The 15,566-nt window shown below is 43.6% G+C and overlaps 1 protein-coding gene across 2 annotated transcripts in view; it reads left to right on the top strand.

Moving 5' to 3' along the window:
* BTD (biotinidase) overlaps positions 1-15,270 on the top strand; it is a 51,693-nt gene extending 36,423 nt beyond the window's left edge. For both annotated transcript variants that reach the window (XM_044293730.1, XM_044293729.1), the window contains one exon: positions 13,965-15,270. In XM_044293730.1, the coding sequence (XP_044149665.1) occupies positions 13,965-15,146 (1,182 nt within the window). In that variant the 3' untranslated portion in view covers positions 15,147-15,270. The remainder of the gene's footprint in view (positions 1-13,964) is intronic.
* The last annotated feature ends 296 nt before the right edge of the window (positions 15,271-15,566 follow it).

Below are 15,566 nucleotides of genomic sequence, written 5' to 3'. Positions count from 1 at the left end.
ACCTAGGTTGGCTCCTGGATTGCCCCGTTTGCCGTTCGTGGCTGCCTGGTTGCTGTTGCGGAGGTGGCCGGGCGTCCTGCACGGGATCTTCCGCCGCCTTCCTCCTGCTGTCGGTTCCTCTCTCCTGCTCTGTCTCTGGATTCAGCTGCTTTACCATTCCGGGGACCTCCTGTCTTCCTCCCTCGCTGCTGGCTCGTTTCTCGTCTCGTCTCTGCTTCTGGATCCGGCTGCTTCACTGCTCTGCCTGCTGCTTCTCTTCAGCTGACGTGCGGCGGGTCCTATGGTCTGCTGCCTTTCCGGTCTTCTTGCAATCTGGACTGCCTGTTACTCTGGTGACCCTGGTGACACCCGGCGATTAGCGAGAGCTCCCTGTCTCCCTTTCTCCTCTGGACACGTGAGAATACAGCCCTCGTTGACTTTATTTTTGCTGCACTGTTGGTTCTTGTGTTTGCTGGGAGGACGTATTTTTGCCTGATTTTTTCCTGCTTCTCTCTGTGGTGTTAGGTAAGGGGGGGGGGGGACGGAGGGGTGGGGGAGGAAAAAAGAAATAAGAGAGGCGGAGAGGAAGGGGTTAAAAGGAGGAAGAATAAGGGGAGAAAGAAGTAAAAAGGAGACATAAAGGAGTGTATAAATTGGGAAAAAGGAAGGAAAGGCTGAGGTGAGGAGAGTGGGGGGAGGGTGGGAAAAAAAAAATAATAAAAAATAATAATAAAGAAATTTAAAAATTAATAAAAAAGGAAGAAAACGAGGGGAAAAAAAGGGAAGAGAATGGCCCCAAAGCAACGATCAGTGGACTCCTCTGCAACTAAATTGGGGTCTAAGACACCAGAGAATAAGATCGACAAGTTTTTGAAATCGCCCTTCCTTAACGAAAAGAACTCAGCTAAAACTAAACTCTCTGCTAACTTGAAGAAAAATGCTAAAACACCCCAGTTTGAGGAACCCTCCGAGGACGGATCAATGGAGGCAGACCAGGAGGTGGTAGAGGAAGGTTTCCCTGTACAAATGCGAACAGAATATGATCCGTCTGTTTTGGATAAAATCCTTTGTGCCGTGGAAAACAACGGCACTCTGGTGCAGGGGATGTCTGCTCAATTGGGTTCATTGCAGAGCGACATCTCCTTAATTAGAGAAGACTTAGTAAAGATCCGTGACCGAGTACTCAATGTGGAAAAAACAGTTGTTTCCCTGCAAACCGATATAGTCACTTTAATGCATAATCTCGGCAGTGATAATTTTGCAGGTCGGGTTTTTTTATTTATTTATTTTTTTTCTCATTTTTTCTCTCTTTGATTTGACTGATGTCCATTAGAATTGTATCTTGGAATGTCAGAGGTCTCGGGGAAAGGGTTAAAAGGCAAGCTATCATGGATGCAGTAAAAAGATACCTTCCAGCAATTATTTGTATAGTAGAAACTCATCTTACTAAAGAAACCCTGTGCCGTCTGGCAACGGGATGGCACTCTCAATCTTATCACTCCACTTTCAGCGGATCTTCCAGGGGCGTTTCAGTCCTGATTCACAACTCTGTAGATTTCATCCTTATAAAATCCCATATAGATGATCAGGGTAGATTTATTTTCCTACATGGTAAGCTGTATGGCCACAGTTATATTCTGGCTTACTTCTATATACCCCCTCCATTTTCAATGTACCCATTGATTCAGTTAATGCTTTTTTCTGAAAATAGATCAGAATGTCAGTTAATCCTGATGGGGGATTTTAATGCAGTCATGGACCCCAATAAGGATAGATTCACTTTAGATGCAGATCGGGGGAGGAACCCTTGTAACTCCTCGTTGCCCCAGTTTTGTTTAGAGGTAGGAGTGGTAGATATATGGGAACACCTCGGCGGAGGAAAGAGAGTATACTCTTGTGTCAGTAGGGGCGGTAGAGCAATGTCTAGGATTGATCTAGCATTCACCAATGAGAGCAACTTGAGTAATATCCGTAAGATACGATACGGAGTAAGAACTGTTTCGGACCACTCACCCGTATTAGTTGAGGTTCGCACTGGGGAGAATAAGGATAGAAGGGGGTTAGGATTCAAGCTGAACCCATATTGGCTCACCATTTTGGAGAATCCTCAGTCTATTAAACTACTGATATCCTCCTTTTGGGAGATGAATCTTCCCTCTGCTAGCATCAATATAGTATGGGATGCCTTGAAAGCATACTTAAGAGGGGTCTTTATAAGTGAGATTGCTGCAGCAAAGAGAACATTTAGGGAAAAAGAGGAGGAATTGGTTAAGATTGCTGCATCTACAACTGAGCGATTTACCAGTCAACCCACGGAATACAACAGGGAAGAGATGCAGAAGGCTAGCTGCTTTTTGGAGAATTATCTAGTAGAGAAAGCAAACCATAGAGTATTCTTTAAGGGGCTTAAATATTTTTCGGAGTCTGGACGCCCTGGTAAGCTCTTAGCAAGAATAATTACACAACAAGATAGGAAAAATCAATCTATCACCTCAATCCGTAACTCAGAGGGGGAAATTATAACAAACCCAGAAGGGATTAGGGATACCTTTCTACAATATTTTGCTCAGATATACAGATCCTCTTCTGGTTTGTCATCCGAACTGGCGATGCGGTTCTTGGAGAGGATTCCACTTTCTACCTTAAATGAAGCTCAAATAGAATATCTGGAAGAGGAGTTGTCTCTCTCTGAGCTGAGGGAGGCTCTGGGGTCTATCTCGGGGAGCTCATCGCCAGGATTGGATGGCCTTCCATATGAGGTTTATCGTAAGTATAGCGAGACGATTCTCCCCCAGATGCTAGAGGTGTTTTCCCAAGCAATACAGGGAGGGGGTTTACCATGCTCTATGATGGAGGCTCTCATTGTCTTAATTCCAAAAAAGGATAAAGACCCGGCAGAATTGAGCTCCTATAGACCAATTTCTTTATTAAATACTGATGTTAAGTTACTATCAAAAATTTTGGCTAGGAGGCTCTCGCGGGTTATATCCACTATTATCCACTCAGATCAAAATGGTTTTATGCCAAAAAGGGGTACCCATCACAACCTGCATAGGCTATTTATGAATATTCAGTCCCCGGGGAGCGGTGCCCGCTCCATCCTGTCGTTGGATGCTATTAAAGCCTTCGACAGGGTGGAGTGGACCTTTCTCTGGGAGGTGATGAAAAAAATGGGCTTTGGCCCAAGATTCTTGGCGATGGTACAGCTTTTTATAACTCCCCAGCTGCCAGGATAAGGATTAATGATATGACAACAGAGAGCTTTACACTAGGAAGAGGCACCCGTCAAGGCTGTCCTCTTTCCCCCCTGCTATTTAATATTTACATTGAACCTTTAGCGGCTAGTATAAGGCAGGATCCGAGGGTGGCTGGTTTTGGCACAATGGGGAATCATGATCGAGTATCCCTTTATGCTGACGATATCTTGATTTTTATGCATCAAACAGACACTACTCTTCCCCGCATAATGGACCTGGTTGGTCTCTTTTCCGATCCTTCTGGTCTGGAGATCAACTGGGAGAAGACCGTTCTCCTCCCTATAGACGAACTGCGGGGTGAATGGGATAACCAGCTAACGATCTCTGATTCAATAAAGTACCTGGGGATAACAGTTTCTGCCAAACCCCAGGAATACCTACAACTCAATCTGCTTCCCTTGCTGATAAAGCTGAGGGCTAAAATTAAGATATGGCAAAAAATCCTGTCAGCGAGAGCGGACAGAATTTCATTAATAAAAATGGTAGTGCTGCCCCAGGTTCTTTATGTCTTGCGCAATTCGCCTGTATGGATCGTAGATAAGTACTTCAGATTGATAGAGCGGATGCTTAATGATTTAATATGGGGGAGGAAGCGTGTGAGACTGAAGGTACTCTACTTCTCTATGCCCTATAATCGGGGAGGTCTTAACCTCCCCTATTTTAGGGGCTATTTTGTGGCCTCTCAACTTTGCTTGTTTAATGATTGGGGAAATAGCCATTTCTGCAGTAAGGTGGTGAAAGATTCAGGTTTTGCGGATTTTTTTTACAGTACTTGAGTCTGACTATCTATCAAATGTACTAAATGGGTATACACTTTTCTGCAGAATGGCTATAAAGACTTGGCGAAATATAAGGAACTGGTGTGGAGCTGGGGCATCACTCATTTGTACTCCATTATGGCATAATCCAAAGCTTTTGAATTTAGATGATTTGAGTTGTAGCCAGTATTGGAGGACCAAGAATGTTCAGTACCTGCATCAAGTGGTCAGTGGTGGACACATTTTGCCCCTTGCGGAACTAAAGCAAGGGGCAAATTTAGGTGAGGTGGCTTGGTATGCATATTTTCAACTGAGGTCAGCACTCTCTAACACTGTGAATCGCTATCTTTTTACTATAGATACTCCTGAATTTTTACACGATTTAATTTGCAAGAAAATTGTCACGAGAATTAAAGTATCACATTGCTATAGACACTTAATGAAAAAAATAATTTCTGATGTTCTTTCACCAGGACAGAGAGCCTGGTCATCTTTGCTCTCAGAGACGGGCCCTCCAAATTGGGAGAATATAGGAGAATATTGGTTTCACATAATTTTAACCACACTGTTGTACAATTTAACATTTTGCACAAAATATATGTGACACCTATATGGTTATATAGGAGAGGACTTAGAACCTCCTCTGACTGCCCACGCTGCGGTGAATCCGAGGCAGATCATTTACATCTGTTCTGGGACTGCCCAATGGTGAGCAGGTACTGGAGATTGGTTCAAACCAATCTGGCTCGTAAACTCAACATTGTTGTTCCTTTGTCCCCCAGGATATGGGTCCTGGGAGACTTATCGGAGGTTAATTACCAACCAACAAAAGGCCGATTGCTGATTAAGGTGATGTTTCTGGCTAGGCTTATCTCCAGAGCATGGTTTTGCTCTTCCGCTCCAGACTGTAACAACTGGCTGGGTCTGGTTGAGAAGGTGAAAAGCTACGAGAAGATTTTGTACAAACAAAGAGGATCCTACTTAAAGTGGAGTAAACTGTGGAAAGATTGGGACACGATTAATTAACTCGGAATTCCTTTTTTTTATTTTTTTTGGTCCTGCAAGGTGGGGGGGGGGGGGGGGATGGTGGGGTGGCTCTGGGGAAGATCCAATTAGTCCGGTTTCTTTTTGTATGCAATGTATTGGTGAAGAATGCGAAGTCATAATGGAGTATTGGAGTATCTCTAGAAATGCTGGAGGTTGGCAGGACCCACCGGCATCAGATATTGGTTAATTTTTGACCTACCTAAAATATTGAGTAATACATGGGCGGGGGCCCGGGGCTCGGGATCTCGGGGGGTCCGGGCATCGGGCGTGACCCGGGATGCGGCTCTTCCTGTCGGACATGAGCCTCAACCACGGGCAGTGATCTGACATGTGTGGGATGGGTGCTACCATTTGTCTTCTTTTAATGAGATGGAGTCGATGTTGGGTTGTGCTCTCTTAATGAGACAGTGCTGGTTTTGGCTCTGTTTTTGTTTATATTCTCTTCAATTGCCGGAGACTGCTGAGCGACATTTGACTCGAGTCTTTTTCTACACGAGACACCGTGGTAAACACGTGAGTTATGCTTAAACAGAGCATTAATACTCAACTTAACCACACGGGGATGAGGCAGTAAAACATGTGAGTGGGCTTTACACCACTGTGATAGAAGACTGCTGGACCCCCCTTTTTTCTTCGGTTCTATGGAAGTGTGCGATTAAAGATCGTTGTGAGCTCGCCCTGCACGGTGTATGTGAGCACCAGATGATTCGCCACACGAGTGTTGATCCTGTCGATCGTGCTCACTTATGTTTGAGGGAAGCTGTATGCGGTGCATGTTCGCTGCTTGGCGGGCCGCCCGGGCTGCGGGCCTCTGTTCCCTGCCCCTTATAGAGATAATAATATTAAATAAGATGTTTTTGTCCATCTGCATTATTAAAGCTTTTGATGCCGGGTGGATCCTGCTTTCTTCCCAGGAAGTGAGATCTCCATTTGATTTTGTTAACATGCACATAATTATGGTCACTTGCATGAAATTATATTTAACTATGTTTAAAAAATTAGAATTGACGGACTTATGGATTTTATAGTATTGTAAATGTAATATTGGTATGTAGTTTTTGTATGATAAAAAAAAGAAGAAAAAAAATAAAAAAAAATGCTGTATTATTTGAAGAGTCAGATTTTTGGTAACATGACACAACTGAGAATCAGAAGGGAGGTTATAACTCACAAATACAGTCACTGGTAAGAAGATACCCTTCACTATAGTTTACATCATATGCCTTTCTAACAGGTCAGAGAATTATTATTTTTTTTCTTTAAATGCAGCTCATCTAGCATTTACATCAAGATAAATATACTTGCATAACATACCAGAACAAGGTTCTCAGGTCTAGGGATCGACCTATTATCGGTTTTACCGATATTACCGGAAGATATTCAGGATTTTGAAAGTTATCAGTATCTATTTTGGCGATATTCCGATAACTAATCGGGAACACGGATCGCGCTGCCGTCAGCGCTCTCCGTGTTCCCTCAGCAGCACAGGGGAGAAGGAAGCAGCGTCTCCCTCCCTCTGTGCTGCCCCTGCCATCAATGAGAGGAGGAAGGACAAGTGGAGGGGAGGGGCTGTGGCCACTGCGCCACCAATAAAGATAACTCTCTCATTAATTCATATACAGGAGGTGGGAGCTGGCTGCAGAAAGAATCACATACCCGGCTCCCGACCTCTATGACAAGTAGCTGTGATCTGCGGTAGTTAACCACCCCGCGGATCGCAGCTACCGGTCAGTTATCTTCATTGGTGGCGCAGTGCGTCCCCCCCACCCCCAGTATTAAAAACATTGATGGCGCAGTGCACACCCCCAAGCCCCCCCAGCATTAATCATTGGTGGTGCTGTGCGCCCCCCCCACCCCAGTATTAAAAACATTGGTGGCACAGTGCGTCCCCCCCCACCCAAGCCCCCCAGTATTAATCATTGGTAGCAGTGGCCACAGGATCCCACCCCCTCCTCCTCAGTGGCAGTTCCCATCGGAGCTCCAGCAGTGTAATCCTGGGGCTCTGATCGGTTACAATGGCAGCCAGGACTCTATTGAAGCCCTGGCTGCCATAGTCAGCTCTCTGCTGCTGTGTGCACAAAGCACTGGGCAGCAGGTAGAGTGCGAGATCCTATTCACCCTGATAGATCTCTATCAGGTGAATAGGACAAGGGTTCTAGTCCCTAAGGGGGCTAAAAGTTTGTAAAATAAAAAATGAAAATTTATTCTGTCGATCCCTACTCAGGTCCTACCCAAGTGTCATTGATTGAGAGGGCCAGCTTGTGTAGAGAGTAGTATCAGATAGCCCATATGTTTTCAAGTATGTAACACTGAAGATAAAAGGCTCAGACTGCATAGGCTGTAAAGAGAATTCTGAAGCTTTGTTTCAGTGATGACATGCTTGTCTAACCGGGATCAAAGGGAATGAACACTTTTAGAGGCACAGTACGTTAAATTGGATGCGTCACTTATGTTCGTGGTTTTGTTTGCCTAAGTGAAGATAAAAGAAAGTAATGTTCACTGACAAACTGTTACATTCATCAAGAGGTTCTTCTGAGCTTCCCCTAAAGTATTACAACGATTCATATTTGTTTCTTTATTCTTATAGCGTTACATAATAACTACTAGCAATCTTGAAATTGTGTAATATGCTTTATATTTCTTTTATATTTTATAGTATAATAACCTAGAAATCTGTAATAAACCTGCTGTTGCCATTGTCATGTGGTAGAACAATCTGTTTTTACAGTGATGGCTTAATCAAATACTTTATTGTTGCCTTGTGAGTCCATTGGCTGAATACAGGCTTGTCACAGCGAACACTTGTTATTGTCTACCGCTTTCTGCTCATAAATTCATTAGTTGTGATAATAAACAAAGCCATAAATCAGGCAGATCCTTGAAGTTTTTCCCAGGGTAATCAGTTTATTTAAACACGGGGACGGACTGAGTTTAAAAAGGTAAAGACAAAAAAAAAAAAAAAAAAAAAAACTGTTGCTGCTCTGATTCCCCGCTCCTCTCTATTTCCTGGTCTTGGACTTGACTCTGAGGATAACTCATGGACTGCTACAATAATGGTTGCCAATCACTGGCTGATGTTGGTCGAGATGGCCATAAAAGCCATTGGGGAAAGGTCAGACAATGGTATAATACAGTGATGCCCAACCATCCGGCCCGCGAAGCTGTGTCATGCAACCCTTGCGACTCCCTGGAAAAAGTCTAAGACGTATCAATACTCCGACTTTTCCCCCATATTCATCAGTGCTGTGAACGGCACAGGCAGCTCAGCAATGCTGCCTTTTCCTGAAATAACCAATAGCAAAGCTCCTTACAGCAAAGAGCTTTGTTATTGGTTGCATAGGCGCGCACTGGAGCGATACAGTTTCTGCAGCAGGGGAAGCCGGCGGGAGCTGGAAGGAGGAGAGGCCGGCTCCATGGGTGGCTAATGTAAGGGGAGCGGGGGGCGCTGAGGACCTTGGGAAACATGACAGGGTGGCTGGAGAGGTAAGGAGCTGTGTACTCATGTGACTGGTCCCCGGTGACCCTGCTCCCCCCTCCTCCTATCAACCCACTAGTGACCCTGATTCCCCCTCCTCCTGTCACCTCACTAGTCAGGGCCGTCTTTAATATTGATTGGACCCTGGGCAAAAATTTACTTGGGCCCCCTGGATCCCGCCTTCCCACACCTTAGCAGGCAATCACGCCCTCCACCACAACACACACACACACAAAATCCACACATCTGGTAGAGTACAGTGAATGACTGTATATACTTCCAGTTCTGAAGACTCCAGCAGCTCAGGACCAGTGCTCTGGGCAGCTGGGCTCAGGCTGGAAGTAGGCACCGCTCTGCAGGAAGGAGACCAGGGCTCGGCTCACCCTAGTGTTACAGTGCACCCCACAGCATGCAGTATAGCACCCTATAGTATACAGCACCACACAGTATGCAGTATAGCACCCCAAACTATACACGATACAGCCCTCCACACTATACAGTACAGCAGTATAGCACTCCACCCTATACAGCACCCACAGTATACAGTATACAGACCCCCACAGTATACAGTACAGCAGTATAGCACTCCACGGTATACAGGCCCCCCACAGTATACAGCCCCCCACAGTATACAGGCCCCCACACAGTATACAGCACCCCACTATACAGTAGTTTACAGTATATTAACATAACAGACCCTGTCACCGTTTTCTGATGTAATCTTCACACAAAAAAGCTCCACAGTTAACTTTTCCTGCAACACTCCTGGTAGGACCTGTGATGACCTCATAGCCATGTGACCAGTAATATTGCTAGGTTACTGGTTACATGGTGATGATGTCATCTAAGGTCCTAGATCACAGCTCTAACACAGTACGATGCCTGGACTCAGTGCCGGTAGGCATGGCAGCACCCCCTGTGTAGCTGACCGCCTGACACCCAGGGCAAGGGCTAGCAGGGCTCAAGAGGCAGCTGCCTTGGGCCCCCCAGGAGCAACTGGGCCCGGGTCAGCTGCCTTTTTTGCCCCTTGGTAAAGACGGCCCTGTCACTAGTGACCCTGCTCCTCCCTCCTCCTGTCACCTCACTAGTGACCCTGCTCCTCCCTCCTCCTGTCACCTCACTAGTGACTCTGCTCCCCCCTCCTCCTGTCACCTCACTAGTGACCCTGCTCCCCCCTCCTCCTGTCACCTCACTAGTGACCCTGCTCCTCCCTCCTCCTGTCACCTCACTAGTGACCCTGCTCCCCCCTCCTCTTGTCACCCCACAGGGAAGAAGCTGAACAGACTCCAACGACTATGATGGGATCCGTTCAGTTTCTGTTCGGGATCCTGTCTTTTTACCGGATACAAAAGTGCTGCATACAAGTCCTTTTTGTCTAGTCTTTCGACAAAATCTGTGACAGAGGCTCCAAACGCAGCCTCCAACGCAGATTTGAAGGCCTACGTATTATGTTTTTTAGTAATGCTCACACGTGCCTCACAGTGTTTGCATTTCTTTCTGGTAAAGCTACCTGGTTCTGGCCCGCGAAATTTATACCATGTCTAGTGCGGCCCTCAGACGAAAAATGGCTCAGCACCACTGGTATAATATATTCAATCATTTTCTCCAGCACCACAATAAAATCAAAGTTTCTCTTTCTTGAAGACACATCGGATCACTGCAGTACATATTGAGGATAGGGACAAGTGAAGTAATAATTCCGGCTCATCTGAGCCAATACATTCTAATACTGTACGGAGCTCTTGCTCCGTACAGTATTGAAACAAATTTTTATGTGAATCGACTTCGGATGTTTCATCCGAAGTCGATTCGCTTATCCCTAATTGAGGAGACAGCACCAAGACCAGACTTGTAGATAAGTTTCGGATGACTATGCATCTGTAGTCGAAACTAAGTACAAACAATTGGTATTCCCGATCTACTATTTAAATAACCCACCCACATGATCACATAATAGACACACTCAAAATGTGAATACTAGAACCCATCAAGTGAAACTAAAAACATAATTGTAGTAAGAAAAAAAACACATGCAGTATCTGCATTGGTGAATACAGGGGCTTCAAACATATGATTGCAGAAACTCAATATTGACATTAGTTAATCTTAGTAAAACTAAGCGAACCCAAAACTGTGTACATTAGCACATTAAAACAGAATTTTGTAGCTCTACCAAAATAAAATAAAACGAGCTATTTTCAGATATGGAACATTAAAGGGATTTTCCGAGATCTTACTACAGATAACTTACCGTCTGGATAGGTCATCAGTATCTAATCGGTGGGGGTTCGACATCCAGAACCTCTGGCCAATCGGTTGTTTCAGAAGGCAGTGGCACTCGCAGTAGCCTCGTGGCCTTCTCACAACTTTCCCTAGGCAGAGTGACGACACGTTTATTGGTCACATGGCCTAGGCACAGGTCAGCCCTGTTGAAGTGAATGGGGCTGAGCTGCGATACCAAGCACGGGGAAAGCCGTGGCAATCACAGGAGTGCTGGTGCCTTCTCAAACAGCTGATCAGCGGGGGTCCCAGGTGTTGGACCCCCAACGATCAGATACTGATGACATATTCTGAAGACAGGTCATCATTAGTAAAATGTCGGAAAACCCTTTTAAAACTCTTCTCAGATTTAAGTATAGTATAATTTTGTTTGGTTAAGTTGCAATGTCATTTCTCCTTTTACATCAAATCCACATAAGATAGCACTTTTAGCGTTGGGAGACCACCTCGATAATTAGTAATAATATTACACTTGGATCTAAAGGAGTTTATTTTAGCGAAGATGTAATTTGTAATGACACAATTATTTTTTTATTTGATAATACTTACTATCTTCAATGTCATGATGTTTCAATGGTGGCCAAATTCTTCCCTTCTCTTGCATCTAGTAATGTCCTATTGGGAAGATAATTTTTTCTTTACACTTCCTAGTAACCCTTTTGTTGACTCAATAAATCTGTATCACAGATACATTGATTACCTCCTATTTATTCGGGAGGGGGATGTGTCTGCCATACTAGTTTTTGAAGTTATAATTTCATTGTAAATCTTTTAATTTGATATTTACATATCTATTTAATATTACCTCCATCTTTTTTCACTACTGCTACCTGCCACAAAGAAATGACAGGAAATACAATTCTGCGAGCCAATAATCATCATCCTTCCCACGCCATCAAGTCCATTTCAGTGGGAGAGATGATCCGAGCAATCAGAAACTGTAGCACGGATGAGGCTTTTCTCCAGGAAAGCAGCAGCATACACTCCCATCTTTTAAACAGTACCTATCCTGCTTGGACCCTGGACAGAGCATTTAAAATTGCATCAAATAAAAGTGGGGAGGATTTTACCATTTGGTGGCATTAATACCGGAAATATTGCAGGTTCTAAAAGAAAAATAAATAAATTGAGCATGGTAAAAATAAAGAAGGTAAAAACATAGATGCTACATATGGTTCTCGCATATAGCCGGAAATTTCTCAGGATTAAAAATATGTTACCTGTATCATTTGAGGACGACAAGCTACAGTAGCTAGCATTCTTTCAAATGGTTGCAAAATTATATCTAGAAAGTCACACCTTTTAGGTAATCTACTTACTGATTCTTTTTCTTTTTGATTCAGAGACAAAAAACCTGATTAAATTATACTGGTGTTTTATAGGTACGGTTTGCAACCTAGAAAAAGAGAATACTGAAACATTTGAATAACCAGATTAATATATAGCAGCAGCAAAGTACTTGACCACTGTACATAACAGACCAGAACCGTACGTACATTTAAAGCCTTTAAAATAGATAAAATCTCTAGATCTCCACATGGAACTGATATCAAACAAAAGGCTTTAGAAAAGGAAGCCTTCTGGATTTTTCTTTGGATACTAGAAGAGAGTTAATATTCCATTACTGAATATAGCGGGTTTATTTTATTCTATATTGGTAGAGCTATAAAATCTTGTTTTAATGTGATAATGTCCGCTTAACCTTACTAAGATTAAAGGGATTATCCCATGACTAATGTAAAAATGAAAATCAGACATCATATACTGTAGTACATGACAACCTCTTTCTAATAAAGCTAGAACCAGCCCTGTACCTCACATGGATCCAGAGGTCTCCCCATTCATTGCTCTGCTAGATTTATATCAAGCTGACAGCTCAAGGGGAGTGTCCTTTCTGCTGCAGCTAAGGGGGCGTGTCTATGCTCTCCCTATCACAGCTCAGGGGGCATGTCTCAGCTCTTCCTATCACAGCCCAGGAGGCAGTTGAAGGATGTGCGGCCTTATCAGTGAGCAGGTCAAAGAAATAAGAAATAAAAACAGACAGCAGGTGCCGCCATACAGATACATTTTATTGAATAAGTCGTGGCTATGCAATTGCAATTGCAAAAATATTCAGATGCCAGTGCTGGTTTGATAACTGTAGAATATTTTTCTTTCGAGGCACAAACCCCTTTAATTCCAACATTAAGTTGCTGTCATGATGTGGTCATGTGTTTGAAGCCAATGTATTCACTTATGCAGATATTTTATGTGTTTTTTTCCTACTTCAATTATTTTTTTAATTTGTTTCACTTGGTGGGTTAGGTATCCACACTTTAAGGGCCCATTCACAGGACCGCATCAATTCCTCAATTTTGCGTATCAGATGCAATCACATTAATTTCAGTGGGGCAGCAAAAGATATGGCACACACTGTACTGTCCGCATCTATATGTCCGTTCCGTGGCCAGGCAAATAAGATAGAGCATGTCCTATTCTTGACCGTTTTTGCGGACAAGAATATGAATGTCAGTCATAGAGAAGAACATTCTGCAAAATGACGAAGCCACATGGCCGTGTTTTGCGGATCCGCAAAAACACATACGGTTGTGTAAATGAGCCCTAAGTATGTCTATTATATGATCATGTGGGTAGGTCATTGAAATTTTAGATCTGGAATACCACTTGTTTGTACTTTTTTATGACTAAGGATGTGTAGTCGTCCAAAACCTGTCAACTAGTTTTGTTGGGGTGCTGTCTCTCCAATATGTACCATCATCCTTTGTGTCTTCAATAAGGAGAACCTTGGATTTTATTCTGTAGCTGGCCAATATTATGTTACTTACTTGACCTAGCAAGTTCTGTGATCCTTGGAAGTGCTGGGAGCACAGGTGAGCTGGATCTTTGCTGTTGAATCCCCCAATGCTCCCCACTGGTCTTTGCTTACTGTGCTGCAGTGATGATGCCATGTTGACAATACGTGAGCACTGCACCACCTGAGTGGTGGGGAATTCAAAAGGTAAGGGACGCTTCTTTTATTTGATATCGTTGACTGCTCCAATTTTTTTATGATTTCGGATAACCCCTTTAAGCCTCTAGTGATGTATATAATGTTTTAATTATAAGATTAGCAGCACCATGAAAAATGTCATCTTTAATAGTTTTAAATATTTTCTCTTTGATCCACAGGTCCTTCAGAGGCTTAGCTGTATGGCGTCAAAAGGTGCCATGTTTCTGGTTGCAAATTTAGGAACTAAGAGGCCTTGTGACCCCCTGGACCTTCAGTGCCCACCAGATGGAAGATACCAGTTTAACACAGATGTTGTATTTGATGACAAGGGTACCCTAGTTGCCAGTTATTTCAAACAAAATCTATATTTTGAATATGGTTTTGACACCCCCTCGGAGGTACAGTATGCATTTTTTGATACACACTTTGGTAGGTTTGGACTCTTTACTTGCTTTGATATCTTGTTCTATGAGCCAGTTGTGAATCTCATTAAAGAGCACCAAGTGAGGCATCTCCTGTATCCCACAGCTTGGATGAACCAGTTGCCTCTTCTTTCTTCCATTCAGATTCAGAGAGCCTTTGCTACCAGGTTCCAGGTAAATATCTTAGCTGCAAATATCCACCACACAACACTGGGAATGACTGGAAGTGGTATATTTAGTCCTTCAAACTCCTCTTACTATTATGATATGGACACTGATCAAGGTCACCTTATTGTAGCCAAGGTCCCAGTGGATCCATCAGAAGATATTGGCCCAAGACATGATGAAAAGGTTTCACTTGAGCACGCCGACTCACTTGGGGGCAGTCACTTCCACACTAGTGTACAGATCTGCGACAAGATGGACAAGACAGAACATTGCATGGAATCAAGAGGGCACAAGCAAGAAACCTTTTTTCATGCCAAAATGATGTATGACAACTTCACTTTCATCCCTCTAAAAGATAACGATGGGAAAGTACATGTATGTGCTGGTGCACTGTGCTGTTACCTTACTTACAGGAAACACAATGTGTCCAATGAGCTGTATGCCCTTGGAGTATTTGATGGTTTGCACACCGTACATGGCACATACTCCCTTCAGATTTGTGCGCTAGTGAAATGTGGCGGTCCGGATATGGTAACTTGTGGTCAGGAAGTGACTGAGGCAAGCAGCACCATGAGCTTTCAGTTATGGGGCAGGTTTAGTACCAAATATATATTTCCCATGATAGTAACGTCAGGAGTCACTTTACAGTTACCAGACCACTGGGGCTGGAAGGACCAGAATTGTTATATGAAGAAAACAGACCTGGAACTGGGGTTAGTGACAGCAGCACTGTACGGGAGAGTCTATGAAAGAGACATTATTTCAAGGTAGCATCAGCTGGCTCGAATGTTTCACATGCTATCCGTGAACTACGGTACATGGAATGAACCTGCAGCACATGTTGAACCATATAGTCTGTTCTATCCCTTTTCTAATGATAAAACTCAAAATTGAAAGAAAAATTACTTCTGTATTTTGAATCTTTATTTTGGCTCTTTTACTGTGATGCACATCTAGGTATGGGTGGTGTTATTTCCCTGTCAATGCAATATGGCATTATCCAAGTAGGCTATTTTGTTTGCCATAAAAACGATGTGAAACGGTTTTTACAGGATTTGGGTGCTTGTATGCTTTTGTCATATTTTCAGTAGAATCGAGGTAAAAACCGGTGGAGCATTGTTGCTTGCTAGGTGGTGGAGCACAGCCAGGAACAGGCAGTCAGATTGGTTTGACTGCCTATTCCTAGCTCTG

This window comes from Bufo gargarizans, chromosome 5 (genome assembly GCF_014858855.1).
Source record: "Bufo gargarizans isolate SCDJY-AF-19 chromosome 5, ASM1485885v1, whole genome shotgun sequence".
Classification (NCBI taxonomy): domain Eukaryota; kingdom Metazoa; phylum Chordata; class Amphibia; order Anura; family Bufonidae; genus Bufo; species Bufo gargarizans.
Note: the sequence above shows the minus strand (reverse complement) of the source record. Positions and strands in the feature narration are given on the sequence as shown.